Consider the following 17,580-nt stretch of genomic DNA (forward strand, 5'->3'; position numbering starts at 1 on the left):
CTTGTGAGACGTTAAAAACAGAAAATGCGCAGTCTTCTTTCGTCCAGACATCCTTCTCTGATATAGCTACATTTTTCAAACCATCAAAGCGTATGATATTTTCACTGTAGGGGTTTTGCTAATTCTGCAAACAGCTTCACTTTCTGTATATTAAATTTAAAATTTTTACTCATGTATTTATATTGTTCGTCATTAGTCATATTACAAACGATTTAAATGAAAATTAGCTGATTAACAAATTCACTGAACGAAAACAGAAAAATTACTTAAAAAATTATTTGTAAAAGTAAGGTAATGGAAATAATTAAAAGTACCGTAATATACAGTATCTAGATTGCCAAATCACTGAAAAGAGGACTGCAATGTAACAGACCAATGAGAAAAGAGCAAAAGTTTTATCCGTAGTTAATATTTCATTTGAATGATTTACGACTGACGGTAGCGGTGCGTATTCAAAATGCAAGTAAAAGAAACCGCATCAAGGTAAAAGATTAATATCATAACATTCATTTGCTATTTTTTTATGAATGCATGTATATTTATGTATTTAAGCATTTGTTGATTTTAATGAGCATAAAAGTTGAAATACTTGTAAATAACAATTTCCCATTATACGTAAAGTCTAATGTTGAACAGTTTCAAAAAATAGATAATCTTATTTGTTATTCCATTTTTCAATTTGCTCTTGCTTTTGGCACTGAATTTCATTGTGAGCAGAACAGGTTGAATATCTCTAAGCCGATTGCATTTACTGTTGAGCAACACAGCAAAATGCCGTTTGTCATACAGAAATTATGCAATTTATTATCGCTTCGTATTATATTTTCAAAATTTAGCTTATCATAGGTATTGGGCAAATTACATTTTTGTCTGCTTAATTTTGTCAAACGCACAGTTACTGTGCTGATATTTTCATGAAAAGTTTTTGCCATGAAATCTATTTATGTAGTCAGTTTTGAATTTTCAAATCTCAAATTCCCTTATGCGTAGGTGTGTTTTGTTTAAGTCAATGTTTTTGTTATGGCGATTTTTGTCAGATAGTTTATATTTTGACTTTTTTGTCGGATAGTTGTCGAATCCAGAACTGGTAAAATCCGTTGAATTGACTGCTACAAATAGCGAGGCGCGTAACGAGAGTAACTTTATGCAAATATAATTAGGAAAATTGCCGACGGCAGTTGCTGCAAGCAGTTGACCTTATTCAAACCGGAAGTAATTTATATATAAATGTCTGTTCGTTAAGAGTTGTTGTTGTTGAATAAATATTCACTCGAGAAAGGCGTTATCATTACTGCTCTGCGTTAGTTATTCATTTTCAGGTATTGCGCTTCAAACATACGTTTTGAGTGTTTACCCTTAAAGTGTAGTAGCTCTGGTCAATTGGATATATGATTCAGATAGTTTATATTTTTACTGAATTGTAAACGTTAAGGTCATTTCAGAATTTTCATGTAGTTCTCATTAGTAGAAGGTACCAGTGCATTTCTTCTGTTCGTATTATATTTCGGAGCAGGTCACAATTTATCTTCACCAAAAAGTTGTAATACACTAAAAACCGGTTTATAGCGCAACACTATGCAAATAACGATTTTTATAAAGGTGCCGTGTCATCAGTAAGGGTGTTATTTTTCCTTTCACTTACGTGGCAATTGGTAGCGTTGAGAAACGCTCTCTGAGTTCATTGTGGCGTTAAGTTGCCGCTGAATTCTGTTCCTGAATTATTGAAAAAATATTCCATTTTTCTACCTGTCTCAGATATCTCAAATAATTAACTTTTAATTGAAAAGATGTTACTTATTACATTTGTTGTAACTCTACTTTGTGATAATGTGAGAATAGTTTTGATTTAATATCATTTTTGCAGGTAAAATTAATGAAGCAAAGAAAAAGTGAAAATGCGGATAACACGAAGCAGAACCAGAGAAGGCCAGAGGTAAATGCGATTTCTTGTGTGTGATGATTCTGTGAGACAGGGCTTAGTATAATTAGAAAGTGTGAAGGTATTCCTTAGTTTATTTGAATAATTTAAGTTTGTAATATATAATATATAAATAAGATGTTTTTCACTGTAAAACTGTACATTTGATTTTTCATATTATGTTACGATTTGGTTAGATTTGATTTTGTTTGGTTAGTTTTGGCAAAGCAACAAAATAATTTGTCAATTTTCTTGTTATGGCGTTTTTCCACAGGTAGTTTATATTTTGACTGAATTTGAAATACCAAGGTCATTTCTGAATTTTTGAATAGTGAATTAACTGTGCATTTGAACTTTTTCTCCAAGAAAATTGAAATGAATTCCATTTAATATTGCGCATTTGATGTATTAACGGTTCGCTTTGCATAAATTTTCAATGTTCCTAATTTCTCAGCTTTAGGTTAGAATTACTTCCTCATCTTGAAAGTTTTCCAATCCACTAAAACTGATTTCTAGCGCTGCATTATGCAAATAACGATCAATAGAAAATTGCATGATCATCAGTGACTATGAACTTGTCTGTTTAACTTACGTGGCAAGTGGCAAAGTTGTCAAACGTTCTCTGTTTCTGTTTTGTCGTTAAGTAATTCCATTTTAATCCATGTTACTATTTCTTGAAAGTGTATATTCAATCATATTATGTTTGCGGTATCTTTAACTAAAATGATTTATTTCATCTGTTTAAAAATACTTTCTGCAGTATTTCAATTTTGCTAAGTGATAAAACGAGAAAATCTTAGATACAACATTTACTATTCTTGCAGATACGACAAATGAAGAAACGAAAAAGTGGAAAAAGGACGACACGCAGCAAATAGGGCACTAAGCGAAACAGAACAAGAAAAGACAAAAGGTAAATGCGTCACACACCCTTCCAGCATCAATTCAGGGTTGTATACTTGCTCAACATACGTCCACCGCCTAATCAGCGTGGAATACCCCCCCTACCACGCCTCAAGTACACATTCATATTTGTGAACCCCATCGCCGATCCATACAATTGCACTTCATTGTTGTATACCTGCACACCACATTTCCAACGCATAATCAGAGTAGAATCCTGGCCCCCTACCACTCCACAACCTACCCAGTGTAGTGGGCACAATTGCCATTGTGGACACCAGTCATTCGGCCTGCTATTCCCTGACGTTCCCTGCCCATCACCCGTCAATTTTTATACACCCGCGCTCAACTTATCCTACAATGGATTCACAGTGGTATTCAGCCCGCCCGCCCATTCAACATTCCTTCTCAATAATGTACCTTTTTACCACTCCATCAATGACTACTTAATAACGGAATGTCCCCCGGCGGTATGCCCTCCCCCGAATCCTCTAGCACTAATTCAGGGTTGTATAACTGCTTACCATACTTCCACCGCCTAATCAGAGTATTAACCCCGCCCCCTACACTTCCACCACCTACCTAGTTTTGTGAACCACATATCCAATGCCTACACCAATTATTCGGCCTTCTATTCCTCCACGCTCCCCATCCGCCAACCATCAATTGTTATATACCCGCGGACCACTTATCCTGCTATGCATTCACAGTGGCATACGGTCAAGCCGCTATCCAATATCCATTCACAAGACTTTTTCTACTACTCCATCCATCAGGCAGTAGGAGTGTTACACCCGACCGACACCGCTCCAGTAGCTATTCGGTGATGCACACCTGCTAATTATATTTCCACCGTATAATCATAGTGGAATCCCCGCCCACTCCCCTCTAGCACATATCGAGACTTGCGAGTCCCACTACCAATCCTTCCACCAATTACTCGTCCATCTGCACCTGCCTTCTCCCTCTCCGTCATCTATAAATTGTTGTATACCCTCATACCACTCATCCCACAATGCATATATAGTGGTAACCTCCGGCCTGCCCATCCATCAATCTTTCTCAATGATATCCGTTCTTACAACTGCTTCCATTGCTCCATAATAGCGGGATGCCCTTTCAACACCCCTCCAGCCCCAATTCAGGGCTGTATACCTGCTCACCATGCTTCCACCTCCTAATCACTGTGGAATTCCGGCTGACAATCCTCTTGCACATCCCGAGGCTTGTGAACCGCACCGCCAATCCTTACACCAATTACTGGGCAATCTATACTTGACTTCTCCCTATCCATCACGTATCAGTTGCGTACCCGCAGTCCAATCATCCCGCAATGCATTTATAGTGGTATACGGCCGGACCGCCCATCCAACATTCATTATCAATGATATACCTTCTTACCACTCTGTCTGTTACTCTGTAAAAGCGGTATGCATTCCCCACACCCGTCAAGCATCCATTCTGAGTTATATGATTCATCACCACATTTCCACTGAATAATCAGAGTGTAATACCCGCTCACCACCCATTGACCCCTTACCAAGAGTTGTGAAGCCCACCGCCAATCCTTGTACCGACCGTTCGGTTATCTTTACCCGTTATCCCCCAGTCCATCACCTATCAATTTCTGTACACCCGTTGTCCACTCATCCCACAATACTTTCAGAGAGGTATACGGCCCGCCCGCCCATCCAACATCCATTCCCACTTATTCACCTTTCTACGACTCCATCCACCAACCAGTAGGAGTGGTTCACTCATTCCACACCCCTCCATTACCAATTCAATATTGTATTCCTGCTCACAACATTTCCGCCGCATAATCAGACTGGACCTCCCACCCCACTGCCTTTCCACCACCTACCCAGTGTTGTGAACCCCCTCGACAATCCTTACACCAGGAATTCGGCCATCTATAACCACCCACACCCAGTCCATCATGTATCGATTGTTGTATGCCCGCTGTCCACTTCTCCTACAATGCATTCAGAGTGGTATTCGGCCGCCCCGCCCTTCCAACATTCATTCTCATTGATGTTCCTTCTTACCACTCCATTTGTTGCTCCGTAATAGCGGCATGCCCTCCACACGGCCGTCCAGCCCCTATTCTGAGTTATATAATTGATCACCGCCATTCCGCTGCATAATCACAGTGGAATACCCGCTCACCACCCAACCACCACTTGCCCAGTGTTATGATGCCCGTCGCCAATCCTTATACTAATCATTCGGCCATCTTTACCCGTTATCCCCCAGTCCATCACCTATCAATTTCTGTACACCCGTTGTCCACTCATCCCACAATACTTTCAGAGAGGTATACGGGCCGCCCGCCCATCCTACATCCATTCCCACTTATTCACCTTTCTACGACTCCATCCACCTCTCAGAAGGAGTGGTTCACTCATTCCACACCCCTCCATTACAAGTTCAATGTTGTATTTCTGCTCACAACATTTCCACCGGATAATCAGAGTGGAATTCCCACCCCACTGCCTTTCCACAACCTACCCAGTGTTGTGAACCCCCTCGACAATCCTCACACCAGTGATTCCGCTATTTATAACCACCCACTTCCAGTCCATCATCTATCGATTGTTGTATACCCGGGGTCCGCTTCTCCTACAATGCATTCAGAGTGGTATTCGGCCGCCCCGCCCTTCCAAAATTCATTCTCATTGATGTTCCTTCTTACAACTCCATTTGTTACTCCGTAATAGCGGCATGCCCTCCACACGCCCGTCAAGCCCCCATTCTGAGTTATATAATTGATCACCACAATTCCAATGCATAATCAGAGTGGAATACTTTTGACCCACCAACCGAACCACCACCTTCACCCAGTGTTGTGAAGCCCATCTCTTCAATCCTTGTACCAGATTCTTCGGNCANCAGTACCCTTTATCCCCCAGTCCATCACCCATCAATTTCTGTACACCCGTTGTCCACTCATTCCACAATACTTTCAGAGTGGTATACGGCCCGCCTGCCCATCCCAACATTCATTCTAATGATGTACCGTCTTATCCACTCCATCTGTTACTCTGTAATAGCGGCATTTCCCTCCCCACACCCATCAAGCTACCATTCTGAGTTATATAATTGAACACCACATTTTCCACTGCATAAACGGCGTATAAATACTCTCCCCCACCACCCATCCACCATCCTAATCCAGTGTGTGTGGAAGCAACGTGCGCCAATCCTTATACTTATCGTTCGANTCATTTTTACCCTTTTATCACCCATTCCATCACCTATNCAATTTCTGTACACNCCGTTGTCCACTCATCCCACAATACTTTCAGAGAGGTATACGGGCCGCCCGCCCATCCAACATCCATTCCCACTGATTCACCTTTCTACGACTCCATCCACCTCTCAGAAGGAGTGGTTCACTCATTCCACACCCCTCCATTACAAATTCAATGTTGTATTTCTGCTCACAACATTTCCACCGGATAATCAGAGTGGAATTCCCACCCCACTGCCTTTCTACAACCTACCCAGTGTTGTGAACCCCCTCGACAATCTTTACACCAGTGATTCGGCCATCTATAACCACCCACTCCCAGTCCATCATCTATCGATTGTTGTATACCCGGGGTCCACTTCTCCTACAATGCATTCAGAGTGGTATTCGGCCGCCCCGCCCTTCCAACATTCATTCTAATGATGTTCCTTCTTACCACTCCATTTGTTACTCCGTAATAGCGGCATGCCCTCCACACGGCCGTCCAGCCCCTATTCTGAGTTATATAATTGATCACCACAATTCCAATGCATAATCAGAGTGGAATACTTGCCCACCACCCAACCACCACTTACCCAGTGTTGTGAAGCCCATCGCCAATCCTTGTACCAATCGTTCGGTCATCTCTACCCGTTATCCCCCAGTCCATCACCCATCAATTTCTGTACACCCGTTGTCCACTCATGCCACAGTACTTTTGGAGTGGTATGCGGCCCACCCTCCCGTCAAACATCACTTCCCACTGCACCTTTCTACGACTCCATCCACCACTCTGTATGAGTGGTTCACTCATACCACACCCCTCCATTAACAATTCAATGTTGTATTCCTGCTCACAACATTTCCACCGCATAATCAGATTGGAATTCCCACCCCTCTACCCTTTCTTTACCTACGTAGTGTTGTGAACTCCCTTGACAATCCTTACACCAGTGATTCGAACATCTATACCCACCCGCTCCCAGTCCATCATCTATTGATTGTTGTATACCCGCGTTCCACTTCTCCTACAATGCATTCAGAGTGGTATACGGCCGTCCCGCCCATCCAACATTCATTCTAATGATGTACTGTCTTACCACTCCGTCAGTTACTCTGTTATAGCGGTATGCTCTCCCCACACCCGTCAAGCCCCTATTCTGAGTTATATAATTGATCACCACATTTCCACCGCATAATCAGAGTGGAATTCCCACCCCTTTTCCCTTCCACTACCTATCCAGTGTTGTTTACCCCCTCGACAATCCTTACATTTATCATTCGGCCATGTATACCCACCCGCTCCCATTCCATCATCTATCCATTGTTGTATGCGCTCATCCCACAATGCTTTCAGAGTGGTATACGGTCTACCTGCCCATCGTACAACCATTCACAGATGTGCTTCTTCCTACTATTCTGTCCATTATTTCTTAGTTGCAGCATACCCGCCCCACGCTTTTCTAGTACCATTTCAGTGTTGTACTCCTGCTCAGCGCATTTCCATCGCATTATCAGAGTGGAAACCCCGCCCACCACCCCTGCATCAACGATTTAGAGTTGTGAAACAGAACGTGAATCCCTCTTTGAATCATTCGGCGTTGTATTTCCGCCCGCACACAGTCCATCATCCATCAAGATTTCTGTACCTGCCAGCCATTCTACAAAACCCATTCAGAGAGTTATATTCCTCCCCTGCCCATCCACCATGCATTCACAATGATGTCCCTTTTTACCACTTTCTCCACTACTCCTTGACTGTTTGTTGGATTGTTGGCGTTAGGTACGTTGCTGGATTGTTGGGTTGGGGACGACCCCACTTCAGAAAAACACATGTAAAGAGCTGGAAGTATTTTCAATTTTTATGATATTTGTTTTATTAAATAGTTCGAAGAATGCTGTGCTTGATGTTATCAATGTATTTCCAATTTTCAGAATTTTAAAGCCTTTTGTTTGCAAAAAATGCGGCAAAATTTTCGTTAAAAAATTATCATTTTTCAGTTTTCTTCATCGTGAATTCGTAAAAGTTGAATAAAATTCGTAAAAGAAATTACAACCTTGAGTATAGCACGTTATTCTGCATATTTTGATACGAAAGTCAGTTCTATAGTCATTTTTTTGGTTCTGAAATTACTACATTTTTTTAAGCCTTTTCTGTAGTTTTAACATGAACGCATGGAAATGTTGTGAAGGACATCAGTATTTCATATTTTGTGGTTTAACTATGCATTATTAATTTAATTTTAGGTATTTTGATTAAAATTTCATTATTTGAAATAAATTTTAAGACTCTTTTAGCTAAAATATTCAACAAAGTTGACGTAATAAATCTATTGATCTTCCTTTATTTGGAAGTGCTAGGATAAACATCACAATGCTCACAGTAGCTGCGCAGGTGTTCATTGCAGCATGGAAGCAGAATGCAGAGGAAGATCTCTTGGCTAAAAAAACGACGATTGTGGGAACATTGTGGAGGAATAAAAAGGAGGTGCCATCAGAATTAACAGAAGTCAGGGGGTGAGAAGTGGGTTCGTCATTGTTTGTTACTCTTGTAAGCTACATCCAGAAGCGAATGAAATGCGTCTTGCTGATGTCGACAATGCACCATGATGATGCAGTAAATGAAGATCAAGAACGAAAACAGGATATCGTACCTTCTGCCTTCTTACAAGTCGGCATTTAATATAAAATGAGTATGCAGTTTATTACTTGTATTCATATTATTTCTAGTATTTCAAATATGCTTAGTAAGGAAGATAAGGATTTCCGCATTCCATTTTTTTACTTGTGTCAGAAATTTTTTACTTGTGTCAGAAATATAAACTTTTAATTGAAAAGGTGTTATTCAGAAGTATCACAGTTGTAACTCTACTTTGTGATAAAGTAAGAATACTTTTAATATATTTTTGCAGATAAAATTAATGAAGCAAAGAAAAAGTGAAAATGCGGATAACACGAATCAGAACAAGTGAAGCCCAGTGGTAAATGCGATTTCTCGTCTGTAATGATTCTGTGTGATTGGGCTTTAGTATACTTAGAAAGTATGAAGATATTCCTTAGTTTATTTGAATAATTTAAGTTTGTAATATATAATATATAAATAAGATGTTTTTCACAGTAAAACTGTACATTTGATTTTTCATATTATGTTACGATTTGGTTAGATTTGATTTTGTTTGGTTAGTTTTGGCAAAGCAACAAAATAATTTGTCAATTTTCTTGTTATGGCGTTTTTCCACAGGTAGTTTATATTTTCACTGAATTTGAAATACCAAGGTCATTTCTGAATTTTTGAATAGTGAAGTAACTGTGCATTTGAACTCCTTCTCCAAGAAAATTGAAATGAATTCCATTTAATATTGCGCATTTGATGTATTAACGGTTCGCTTTGCATTAATTTTCAATGTTCCTAATTTCTCAGCTTTAGGTTAGAATTACTTCCTCATCTTGAAAGTTTTACAATCCACTAAAACTGATTTCTAGCGCTGCATTATGCAAATAACGATCAATATAAAATTGCATGATCATCAGTGATTATGAACTTGTCTGTTTGACTTACGTGGCAAGTGGCAAAGTTGTCAAACGTTCTCTGTTTCTGTTTTGTCGTTAAGTAATTCCATTTTAATCCATGTTACTATTTCTTGAAAGTGTATATTCAATCATATTATGCTAGCGGTATCTTTAACTAAAATGATTTATTTCATCTGTTTAAAAATACTTTCTGCAGTATTTCAATTTTGCTAAGTGATAAAATGAGAAAATCTTAGATACAACATTTACTATTCTTGCAGATACGACAAATGAAGAAACGAAAAAGTGGGAAAAGGACGACACGCAGCGAATAGGGCACTAAGCGAAACAGAACAAGAAAAGACAAAGGTATATGACGTTCCGCATGGGTACCAATTTTGTACCTCTGTGCTAGTGATACAATGAATGCGTGAAATTCTTCTTCCTGTACTTTTCCTTCCATTAAGATAAACTATCTTTCAACTCAGTTTATAAGAAAATCGTTCAACTTCGTATATAGAGGATATCCTTCATCACCACCAATTCAGAGAGGTATATTAACCCACCACAATTCCACCGCGGATTCAGAATCTTGAACATGGTTTGGTACTACTCGGTCCCGCTTTTCTCTCATTGGTCTTTACCCATACATATCATTGTACCATACCGGCCCAGGATTAGCCCAACACCCATTAAAATTTTTATACCCGCCAGTCACTAACTCCACAAACCATTCAGAATGCTATACCCCCGGCCAGCCCATCTATCATCCATTCACAATGTTGCAACTTTCTACCATTTCATCTATTACTCTTTGCTAGCGGTATACTCTCCCCACACCTCTCTAGCACCAGTTCAGAGTGGAATACCCGCCCACCACCCTTCTACTACCTATTCATGGTTGGGGTCATGTCTTATGCGCTTTATTTTCTCTGCGATAACCAGTGAAATGTATATTGCATACCTTTTCTGCCTTTCATACAAGTCTTACTGTGTCTGCTTTCATTACGTTATCGAGCAAAAATTTTCACGGCTGTTAATCTAAAGTCACAATAAAAGCAATATACGAGAGACAATTTTACAATAATAAAAATTACGTTATTCTCCAATTACTAGATATCATTGGTTTGCTGAAAAATAAGCATATCAATTGTGTAAAATCAATTTTCATTTTTCAAACCGTATTATTTTTTTGCACATCATGTCATTCCATTATGATGATCATCAGACTGTTGTTTCTATTCTCTTTTATCTCTGTTGAACACAACCAACTGCTTTACACTGAAAATTCAGTGTTCATCATTTTCCTTTTTACATGCAACAATTAATACTGTTATCGATCGAAATCTTTTTCGTGCATTTGTCACAGTGTGAAGATTATTAAATTGTTCAAATGAATGCGCTGCACATTTTCTGCAACTATTTATTGTTTTCTTCGCAAAAATATTTTATCATCTTCAGCATTCATTCATCAGTCGTCATGGTTGTCCCGCTTTACATCACCAAGCATTATCATACATTATGAATAATTTCATTAACAAATTGTCAAGTATGTGATTTTTCATTTTTATCTCCACTATTTATTATCCTATAAATGTTACTTTATTATTACTTTATAAATGTCTACTATTTATACATTATAATAGATTTAAAATGCAGCTGATGTTAGATTTGGCGAATGTAAAGTCGACGTTTCTCGCAAGCTATAGTTGCTAAGCAAACAAACGGGAAGGCAAAGAACGAATGAAAATTTGCATGCTAACGAGACACGCCTAATAATGATGAAATAATTTGACTTAACTTCCGCTTTAAAACTTTAATAATAACTTTATTTAATTTACTTTATTTGGGCTAACCAATCGCTTCTAAATGTGGGAAGCAATATTATCTTTAATATTGTAAAGTTCTGTCTCATATCTTCTTGTTTGTGTGATTTTGCATCAACGGACGTAGAGATTGTTTGCTGAGAATAACGAAAAGTAAGCGTACTACATGTTTAGCACAATTTTCATGGAAATTTTGATTTGCGGAAAGAAAATCAAATATTAATCATAAAGTATAACTCATCGATGATTATGTTGTGTATGATTTGAATTTACATCAATTCATGAATTCTAAATTTTCTTGTAGGGTTGATTTTGGAATATTTGTAGGCGGATGGTGTCGTGCAACATCAGAATAAAAGACGATTTTAAAGGAAACCTGACAAGCAACATCATTTATATTCAGCATGGTCGATCACGTTGTGCAACTCTTCAAAAAATGTATATCTCCAAATGATGGGAGGTTGACTATTTTTGTAAGTTACAGTTATTTTATTAAATGACATTGTAAAAATGCTTGAAATAGATACTGAATATATAATTGCTAAATTATAACTAAGGAATCCGTTCTTTGAAATTAATAAGTTAACTCTGCTGAAAATGGTATTCATTGCAAAGTTTAATTATCCTGGTGACTAATATTGCATGCGTAGGCAGCGATCATACACTAATAGTTGATTGTTGTTTAATTTACGTACGATTAACGTTGCCGTTCAGTTCCATTTAAGTTACGGTTTTTTATGCTTCTTTCAATTACGTCATAATATTTTTTAAGATAGATAGTGACTTTCATCTGTAACGTATTCAGGATTTTGTTACTGTTGAGCAATTATTATAGTATAGTCCTTGTTGTTAGCCCATTACATTACCTCACGTTTTCAAAGCATAAATGCATTTCTAGGTCAGCGGAGTATGTTTATGCTAATGTAAAGGTGAACATTGCCGATGGCATTCTGCTACGTGCACTTTGTGCCATTCAAATCCGGAAGTAATTTTCCTTATATAAATTTCTGCTTATTGAGAGAACTGCTCTATTATTTAATTATTCGTTGGTGAAGAGCGTTCTAATTACTCACTGCATTGCGTTATTTGGTTATTTTGGTGCTTCACTTCAACAAAAACGTTGTGACTGTTAGATTGAAAATATGATAATACCATGAACACCGGTTGGAAAATTTACGGCTCTGCGTTTACTTTATACCTCATCACTGACAGGTATGAGTTTTTACATATTTGGTGTTTTTTTCATCGTTTTCTTTCATTCTCTCTCAAACTGAATTGCACGAAACATCGCCATTTTGCCACCTTTCATAGTAGTTTAATTTTAACTTTTATGTACGGAAACAAATGGGTTTTTTATCTGTAGCGACTTTCAACAAATAATTGGCATTTTATTAGAGACATCTTTATAAATACACTGGTTTAACAAGCAAAAGCTCATTTACAATAGTCTTTACAAATACTATAGCAAATTAGTATTGACAAAATACTCGAATTACTCCCACGTTATGTTCAGTGCGCTCAGCAGTGCTTACTGTTCAGGTAACATACTTGGCTAACTGGTTAATGGAAATGTCGATTCCGTGACCAGGATGCTGCAGTCGAACTGATCAGTTTGTACATAGGATTGTTTCAGCTTGACATAGGAAAGCGGCTGTCACGTAGAGAACTCACTTCCACTTATGACTGGTGAAGCTATCAGAATGGCCCTAACGTTCCTTTTGTCCTTGAAAATGAATCCTTAAAAGTGCTATAATGTCATTGTATTGTAAATAGCACTGACTTAGTGGGACATGTTTTCCATCATTGAAGAAATAACTCCATCTCCATTAATGTGGCAGTATTTATAAAACTGATACAACCCCTGATGATAATGCGTGATGCTTGAGCGAAGGAGCTAAAAACCATTACGCCCATTCTACATTTCCACCCTTGTTCCTTCCTCCTTTGCTGCTCCACCCTTATTTCCTGTCAGATGGTCCTTATCCCAGAACTGTTAACTGCTCTGAACTGAATCGAGATCAGGCTCAACTGAAAATTTTTCCACCCCTCCCAGACCCCAATTTCGAGTTGAATGAACTGCGCTCAGTTACTGTGTCCTGATATAAATTCTATGATTTCACTAAATTGTCATCGACTCCTGAGACCTTATTGATAAGGGTGATTCATCAAATCTTCCTTACTCCTGGCTGTTATGTTTTATTGTTATTATAAAATGCAATACGGAGCGGTCACTTGCAGCAGTTTCTCATAGTCATTGAAAAACCTTGAGAGACTCGATTCCTTCAATTGCGTATATCTTTTATTGTATTCAGTTGTGCTAACGCCGTGCTCAACTAAGTTTACACTCTTAGCTTAAATTATTATCAGAAAGCGCAGACAAACCGAAACGGCAAGTTGAAAGAAAGAAGCTTCTGGTACAATTTTCTTTCAAACACTTTCAAATTCCTGGCCGGGATGTTGCGGCAGTTTCAATAACATTTTTAATGACAAATGTATTGTTTCTATTTCATGAATATTCATTTTTAGAGATCTACATGAAGCTTTTTGTTTTTAATAGCTATTTGTTGGGTGATTGATTCTATGTTATTTCCAAGTATGAATTGTAATTATTGTTATTCTCATCCAATTTAACTACTCTCCATAAATATTTTGAATGCGTTGTTCATGAAAATCTGCTTGTTTTTAATTTGACTAAACGTTACATAATTCCTGTGGTAATTATTATCATTAGAAAATTAAATCTATTTTTTTTATAAATCGGAAAATTCATTTTATTTTTTAAACTGCTTTCAGTTTTACTATAAATCTAATTCTGATTTGTAGAAATACAATATTCGTACATTATTCTATCACCTCATACTTTCAATCAGCTAAATTCAGCTCATCAAATTTGCATAATAATGCACTATTACGTAGTAATGCAATATTACGTAATAGTGCAATATTACGTAGTAATGCAATCTTACGTAGTAATATGAAGTATGTAAATAAAAACGTAATAAATTTCATCGTCTCGTTTAGTAACGTTGTTCATAAAATTCATTGCACTGCGCTATTACTGATGGCGAATTAGGTTGTTCTTCCGGAGGCAAAGTAAATAGTCATTTGCATAATTTACTTATTATACGTTTAATCAGAGTACTTTGATTACTTTAGGTTATTCTGTTCACTGGATTGCTGTCCGTCAGGCGCTTTGTCAACTATATTCCCGCTCTTCAAAACGAACAAGGAAATAGTGGTAAGTTGGATTTGATATTTTGGTGGTGGTGTGCTATGCATGTTACTTTACTAATATGGTGAATGGAAACTGACAGGTCTCTTTTTCGTGTTGTTATTACTAACTTTCAGATACATCAGATGTTGAAGACCATGAAGTTCGTATTTCCGTTTTTTATTTTTAGATGACGGCATTAATATAATACACTTTCAGAATTTATATTATATTCATATCAATGATCAAACACAAAGAAACAAACAAAGACATTCTGAAATTAGTGAATATGGTAAATATGCATTATTATAATTTTGCACAGCTTTTTGAAATTATTCAGTGAAATTTAGATTGTAGATTTGCTACACCTTCAACTCCACATCACTTGAATCTTAACTACAGTACGCAATTAAGACATGTAGATAATATCGTAATTGAGTAGCCTTGATTTGAATATCTGAAAAACTGTATTTCCAATGAAATTAGAAATCTTAATGTTGCTTCAGATACAGAAGTTGCTTCAATTTATATACCACTGTATTAATTTCTTTTTAGAAAATTTCAACTTTTTTTATTCATTATGTTGCTCAGTTTTCTTTATAGGAACATAACAAGCAAATAATGCACCGATATTACAACTCTATTTATACGTATCGTGCATTTTATTTGAATTGACAATAGAAGTTGCATTTTTTTAATTAGAAAGGTGTTCATGTTCACATCAGTGTGTTCTATATGTGGCATCTCAAACATCCGTAAGTATTTAACTTGCTCCTGATTGCAGTTGGATACATAAATTGTACACATTTTATTCATGACAGCATTACATTGACGTCAAGCGAATACGATGTTTCTTCTGATGGCACATTCAGTTAGTTGAAGTTGGTGCATTGACGTTTCCTTGTGGTCCTGGTGTGTTCTTACGTATCATAAGATAATGAGGAATTAAATGATTGTAATTGTAGCAGATTACGTTGAGACAGTCGTGTAGCGCTGGTATCCGTATAAATGCTATCAATGTATTGGTGAGAGTTGCCATCAGTGCGTTCCCAGTGTAATATGATAAAAATTAGTAAGTAGTTTTTGTTTTCTGTTGTAACTGTGGATTACGTCGTCTCATTCATTACGTCATTACGTATCGATGCCAACCCGTTCACCTGTCCTTCGCCGCCACCCTCCTCTTATATAAATTTTTGCTTCAAATCAGTTTATACAAATTTAAACTAGTTTATAAAATTTATATATATATATACAGTTTATACAAACTGATTTTATTTAAACTATCCTCCAACTTACTTTATATAAACTATTCTTCTGACTGAGTTTATGCAAACTATCTTTCAACTGATTTTACATAAACCATCTTTTAACTAAGTTTATGCAAACTATCTTTCCGCTCCATTTATATATAAACCATCTTTTAGCTGCGTATACCCGCCTGCCACGTCCTCTATCTCCCTTTCAGAGTGGTATACCCGCCGTCTCAACGTTTAACACAAAGTAAGAAGGAATTCAATATTGTTTATGATAGCAATCAAATACGTTAAATAATTATAACCAGCATGTCGCTAGGTAATCTGGCATTTTGTTTTTGATAGAAATGGATTACGTCAATATAATGAGAGAATTTTCGTTAAGATGCCACTCTCAAATTGCGTTTCCCACAGGTTCTGAAGTTTTTCCTTGTCACACCAGGTAAGGAAGAATTATCAAGGTTCCACAGCGTCCACAGTGCTGTGTTGCAAAATTTATTTTTATCTTATCGCTGATTTAATGTTTTTATGCCTGCATGTGAAAATAAGAACCGCATCCTGAATGACCGCCATCGATTAACGTAAGTAGTTCTATTTTTCTGCTAATTTATAAACCTATTTAAGGAACAATGAAATGCACTGTTATTCATCTTAGATCAATTTTAGATCTGCATAGTACAGGTAAGTAGCGTCAAAGTGTTTATAGTTGAGAATGCGTAGAGGTAAGTTGGGTGCAGGTAAGTACAGTATAGATGTAATTATATAAACAAACAGAGTAGAAGCAAGTACAGAGCACGTAATTATACATCACGTGTATACATCATCTAGAGATACGCAGAGTGCAGGTAAGTCGTGCAGGTAAGTATAGTGTAGAGGTAAGTAGAGTGCAGAGGTAAGTAGAGTGCAGAGGTAAGTAGAAAGCAGTGTCAAGTCGAGTTCAGGAGTACGTAGTATGCATGTGGTAGAGTGCAGAGGTAAGGAGCAGTGCAGATGAAGTAGAGTGCAAGAAAAATAGAGTGCAAGTAAGTAGTGTGCATGTACGTTGAGAGCAGCAGTAAGTAGAGTGCAGCTAAGTAGATAAAAAAGGTAAGATGTCTGCGAAGTACTAGAGTGAAGATGTCATTAGTGTGCCGGTAAGTAGAGTGCAGCGTCAGTTTATATGAGCAAAAGGGTCGTGTAATAGGCAATAATCAACGTGATGGAATCTATGAATGCCAGCCGAGGGAAAATAATATGTCCACAATGCACCCCCGCAGCAAAAATTATCATATAACATAATAAAGTACAAATAATAACAAGGAACATCCATGGGCATTCAGGAGGGAATTTCCATATTTTTGTTTGCCGGCGGGCATTAATTGGGGTGTAAGCCTGGGCATATCTTTTAAAAAATTCAAATCCCGCAAAGATTGCGTGCAGGATGTAACTCGGGGTCGTCAGAGGGCACATGGAAATGAATAGAGAATGATTAGAATATAAAAGGAACGCAAAGCATTGAAGAGGGCAAATAAACCACAAGAAAATGAATTTGGGATAGCTGGAGGGCATATGCAATCTTTTATTCAAAAGGGGGCATAGCCTGGGGGCAGCAGTAGGGGAAATTAGAAAAGCTTTGAAAAATTTGGAAGCTTTTTGAGGCACAGGTGGGGTTTAGCCGGAGGTCAAAAAAATTTGCATATTGCAATACGAGTGAGTATAAAGAATCATAGGCTTATATAGAATCCACC

General features: G+C 37.6%; 8 protein-coding genes across 8 annotated transcripts; 7 read left to right on the plus strand and 1 right to left on the minus strand.

Annotated features, from left to right (window-relative positions):
• Positions 1-457: 457 nt before the first annotated feature.
• On the plus strand, positions 458-2,796 carry Tsp_03538 (conserved hypothetical protein). The gene is made up of 6 exons (XM_003379841.1): positions 458-483; positions 1,161-1,212; positions 1,456-1,540; positions 1,567-1,619; positions 1,865-1,933; positions 2,743-2,796. Exons 1-6 carry the CDS (start codon positions 458-460, stop codon positions 2,794-2,796), a joined length of 339 nt encoding a protein of 112 aa, XP_003379889.1.
• A 39-nt stretch (positions 2,797-2,835) lies between these two features.
• On the plus strand, positions 2,836-3,363 carry Tsp_03539 (hypothetical protein). Its single transcript, XM_003379842.1, has one exon. The coding sequence runs from the start codon at positions 2,836-2,838 to the stop codon at positions 3,361-3,363; it is 528 nt and encodes a 175-aa protein (XP_003379890.1).
• A 299-nt stretch (positions 3,364-3,662) lies between these two features.
• On the minus strand, positions 3,663-4,115 carry Tsp_03540 (hypothetical protein). Its single transcript, XM_003379843.1, is given in 3 exon segments — positions 3,663-3,797; positions 3,816-3,898; positions 4,007-4,115. 3 exon segments carry the CDS (start codon positions 4,113-4,115, stop codon positions 3,663-3,665), a joined length of 327 nt encoding a protein of 108 aa, XP_003379891.1.
• Positions 4,116-5,019: 904 nt separating this feature from the next.
• On the plus strand, positions 5,020-5,538 carry Tsp_03541 (hypothetical protein). The gene has a single exon (XM_003379844.1). The coding sequence runs from the start codon at positions 5,020-5,022 to the stop codon at positions 5,536-5,538; it is 519 nt and encodes a 172-aa protein (XP_003379892.1).
• Positions 5,539-7,384: 1,846 nt separating this feature from the next.
• Tsp_03542 (hypothetical protein) lies at positions 7,385-8,419 on the plus strand. Its single transcript, XM_003379845.1, has 3 exons — positions 7,385-7,902; positions 8,055-8,073; positions 8,342-8,419. The coding sequence occupies exons 1-3, from the start codon at positions 7,385-7,387 to the stop codon at positions 8,417-8,419; spliced, it is 615 nt and encodes a 204-aa protein (XP_003379893.1).
• Positions 8,420-8,427: 8 nt separating this feature from the next.
• Tsp_03543 (hypothetical protein) lies at positions 8,428-9,025 on the plus strand. The gene is made up of 3 exons (XM_003379846.1): positions 8,428-8,570; positions 8,610-8,724; positions 8,966-9,025. The coding sequence occupies exons 1-3, from the start codon at positions 8,428-8,430 to the stop codon at positions 9,023-9,025; spliced, it is 318 nt and encodes a 105-aa protein (XP_003379894.1).
• A 2,695-nt stretch (positions 9,026-11,720) lies between these two features.
• On the plus strand, positions 11,721-12,522 carry Tsp_03544 (hypothetical protein). Its single transcript, XM_003379847.1, has 3 exons — positions 11,721-11,827; positions 12,225-12,374; positions 12,411-12,522. The coding sequence occupies exons 1-3, from the start codon at positions 11,721-11,723 to the stop codon at positions 12,520-12,522; spliced, it is 369 nt and encodes a 122-aa protein (XP_003379895.1).
• A 1,079-nt stretch (positions 12,523-13,601) lies between these two features.
• Positions 13,602-16,147, plus strand: Tsp_03545 (hypothetical protein). The gene is made up of 10 exons (XM_003379848.1): positions 13,602-13,629; positions 13,757-13,886; positions 14,213-14,372; positions 14,546-14,627; positions 14,738-14,767; positions 14,791-14,892; positions 14,951-15,030; positions 15,566-15,652; positions 15,681-15,806; positions 16,025-16,147. The coding sequence occupies exons 1-10, from the start codon at positions 13,602-13,604 to the stop codon at positions 16,145-16,147; spliced, it is 948 nt and encodes a 315-aa protein (XP_003379896.1).
• Positions 16,148-17,580: the final 1,433 nt, after the last annotated feature.

This window comes from Trichinella spiralis, assembly GCF_000181795.1.
Source record: "Trichinella spiralis strain ISS 195 chromosome Unknown Scfld2, whole genome shotgun sequence".
Lineage (NCBI taxonomy): Eukaryota > Metazoa > Nematoda > Enoplea > Trichinellida > Trichinellidae > Trichinella > Trichinella spiralis.

Bases quoted from the DNA above. Each gene is read 5' to 3' on its own strand.
- Tsp_03545 (XM_003379848.1), top strand. From the start codon at position 13,602: ATGCAATACGGAGCGGTCACTTGCAGCA. The intron at 13,630-13,756 runs GTTTCTCATAGT...AATTATTATCAG, and splicing joins CGGAGCGGTCACTTGCAGCA to AAAGCGCAGACAAACCGAAA. The intron at 14,373-14,545 runs GTAAATAAAAAC...TGATTACTTTAG, and splicing joins TACGTAGTAATATGAAGTAT to GTTATTCTGTTCACTGGATT.
- Tsp_03541 (XM_003379844.1), top strand. From the start codon at position 5,020: ATGCCCGTCGCCAATCCTTATACTAATCATTCGGCCATCTTTACCCGT.
- Tsp_03538 (XM_003379841.1), top strand. From the start codon at position 458: ATGCAAGTAAAAGAAACCGCATCAAG. The intron at 1,213-1,455 runs GTAATTTATATA...ATTTTCATGTAG, and splicing joins TGACCTTATTCAAACCGGAA to TTCTCATTAGTAGAAGGTAC. The intron at 1,541-1,566 runs GTAATACACTAA...ACCGGTTTATAG, and splicing joins TTTATCTTCACCAAAAAGTT to CGCAACACTATGCAAATAAC.
- Tsp_03544 (XM_003379847.1), top strand. From the start codon at position 11,721: ATGGTGTCGTGCAACATCAGAATAAAAGACGATTTTAAAGGAAACCTG. The intron at 11,828-12,224 runs GTATATCTCCAA...CAATTATTATAG, and splicing joins TGTGCAACTCTTCAAAAAAT to TATAGTCCTTGTTGTTAGCC. The intron at 12,375-12,410 runs GTAATTTTCCTT...GCTTATTGAGAG, and splicing joins TGTGCCATTCAAATCCGGAA to AACTGCTCTATTATTTAATT.
- Tsp_03542 (XM_003379845.1), top strand. From the start codon at position 7,385: ATGCGCTCATCCCACAATGCTTTCAGAGTGGTATACGGTCTACCTGCC.
- Tsp_03539 (XM_003379842.1), top strand. From the start codon at position 2,836: ATGCGTCACACACCCTTCCAGCATCAATTCAGGGTTGTATACTTGCTC.
- Tsp_03543 (XM_003379846.1), top strand. From the start codon at position 8,428: ATGCTCACAGTAGCTGCGCAGGTGTTCATTGCAGCATGGAAGCAGAAT. The intron at 8,571-8,609 runs GTGAGAAGTGGG...TACTCTTGTAAG, and splicing joins GAATTAACAGAAGTCAGGGG to CTACATCCAGAAGCGAATGA. The intron at 8,725-8,965 runs GTCGGCATTTAA...ATATTTTTGCAG, and splicing joins TACCTTCTGCCTTCTTACAA to ATAAAATTAATGAAGCAAAG.
- Tsp_03540 (XM_003379843.1), bottom strand. From the start codon at position 4,115: ATGGATAGGGAGAAGTCAAGTATAGATTGCCCAGTAATTGGTGTAAGG. The intron at 3,899-4,006 runs GTGATTAGGAGG...AGCAGTTGTAAG, and splicing joins TTGTCAGCCGGAATTCCACA to AACGGATATCATTGAGAAAG.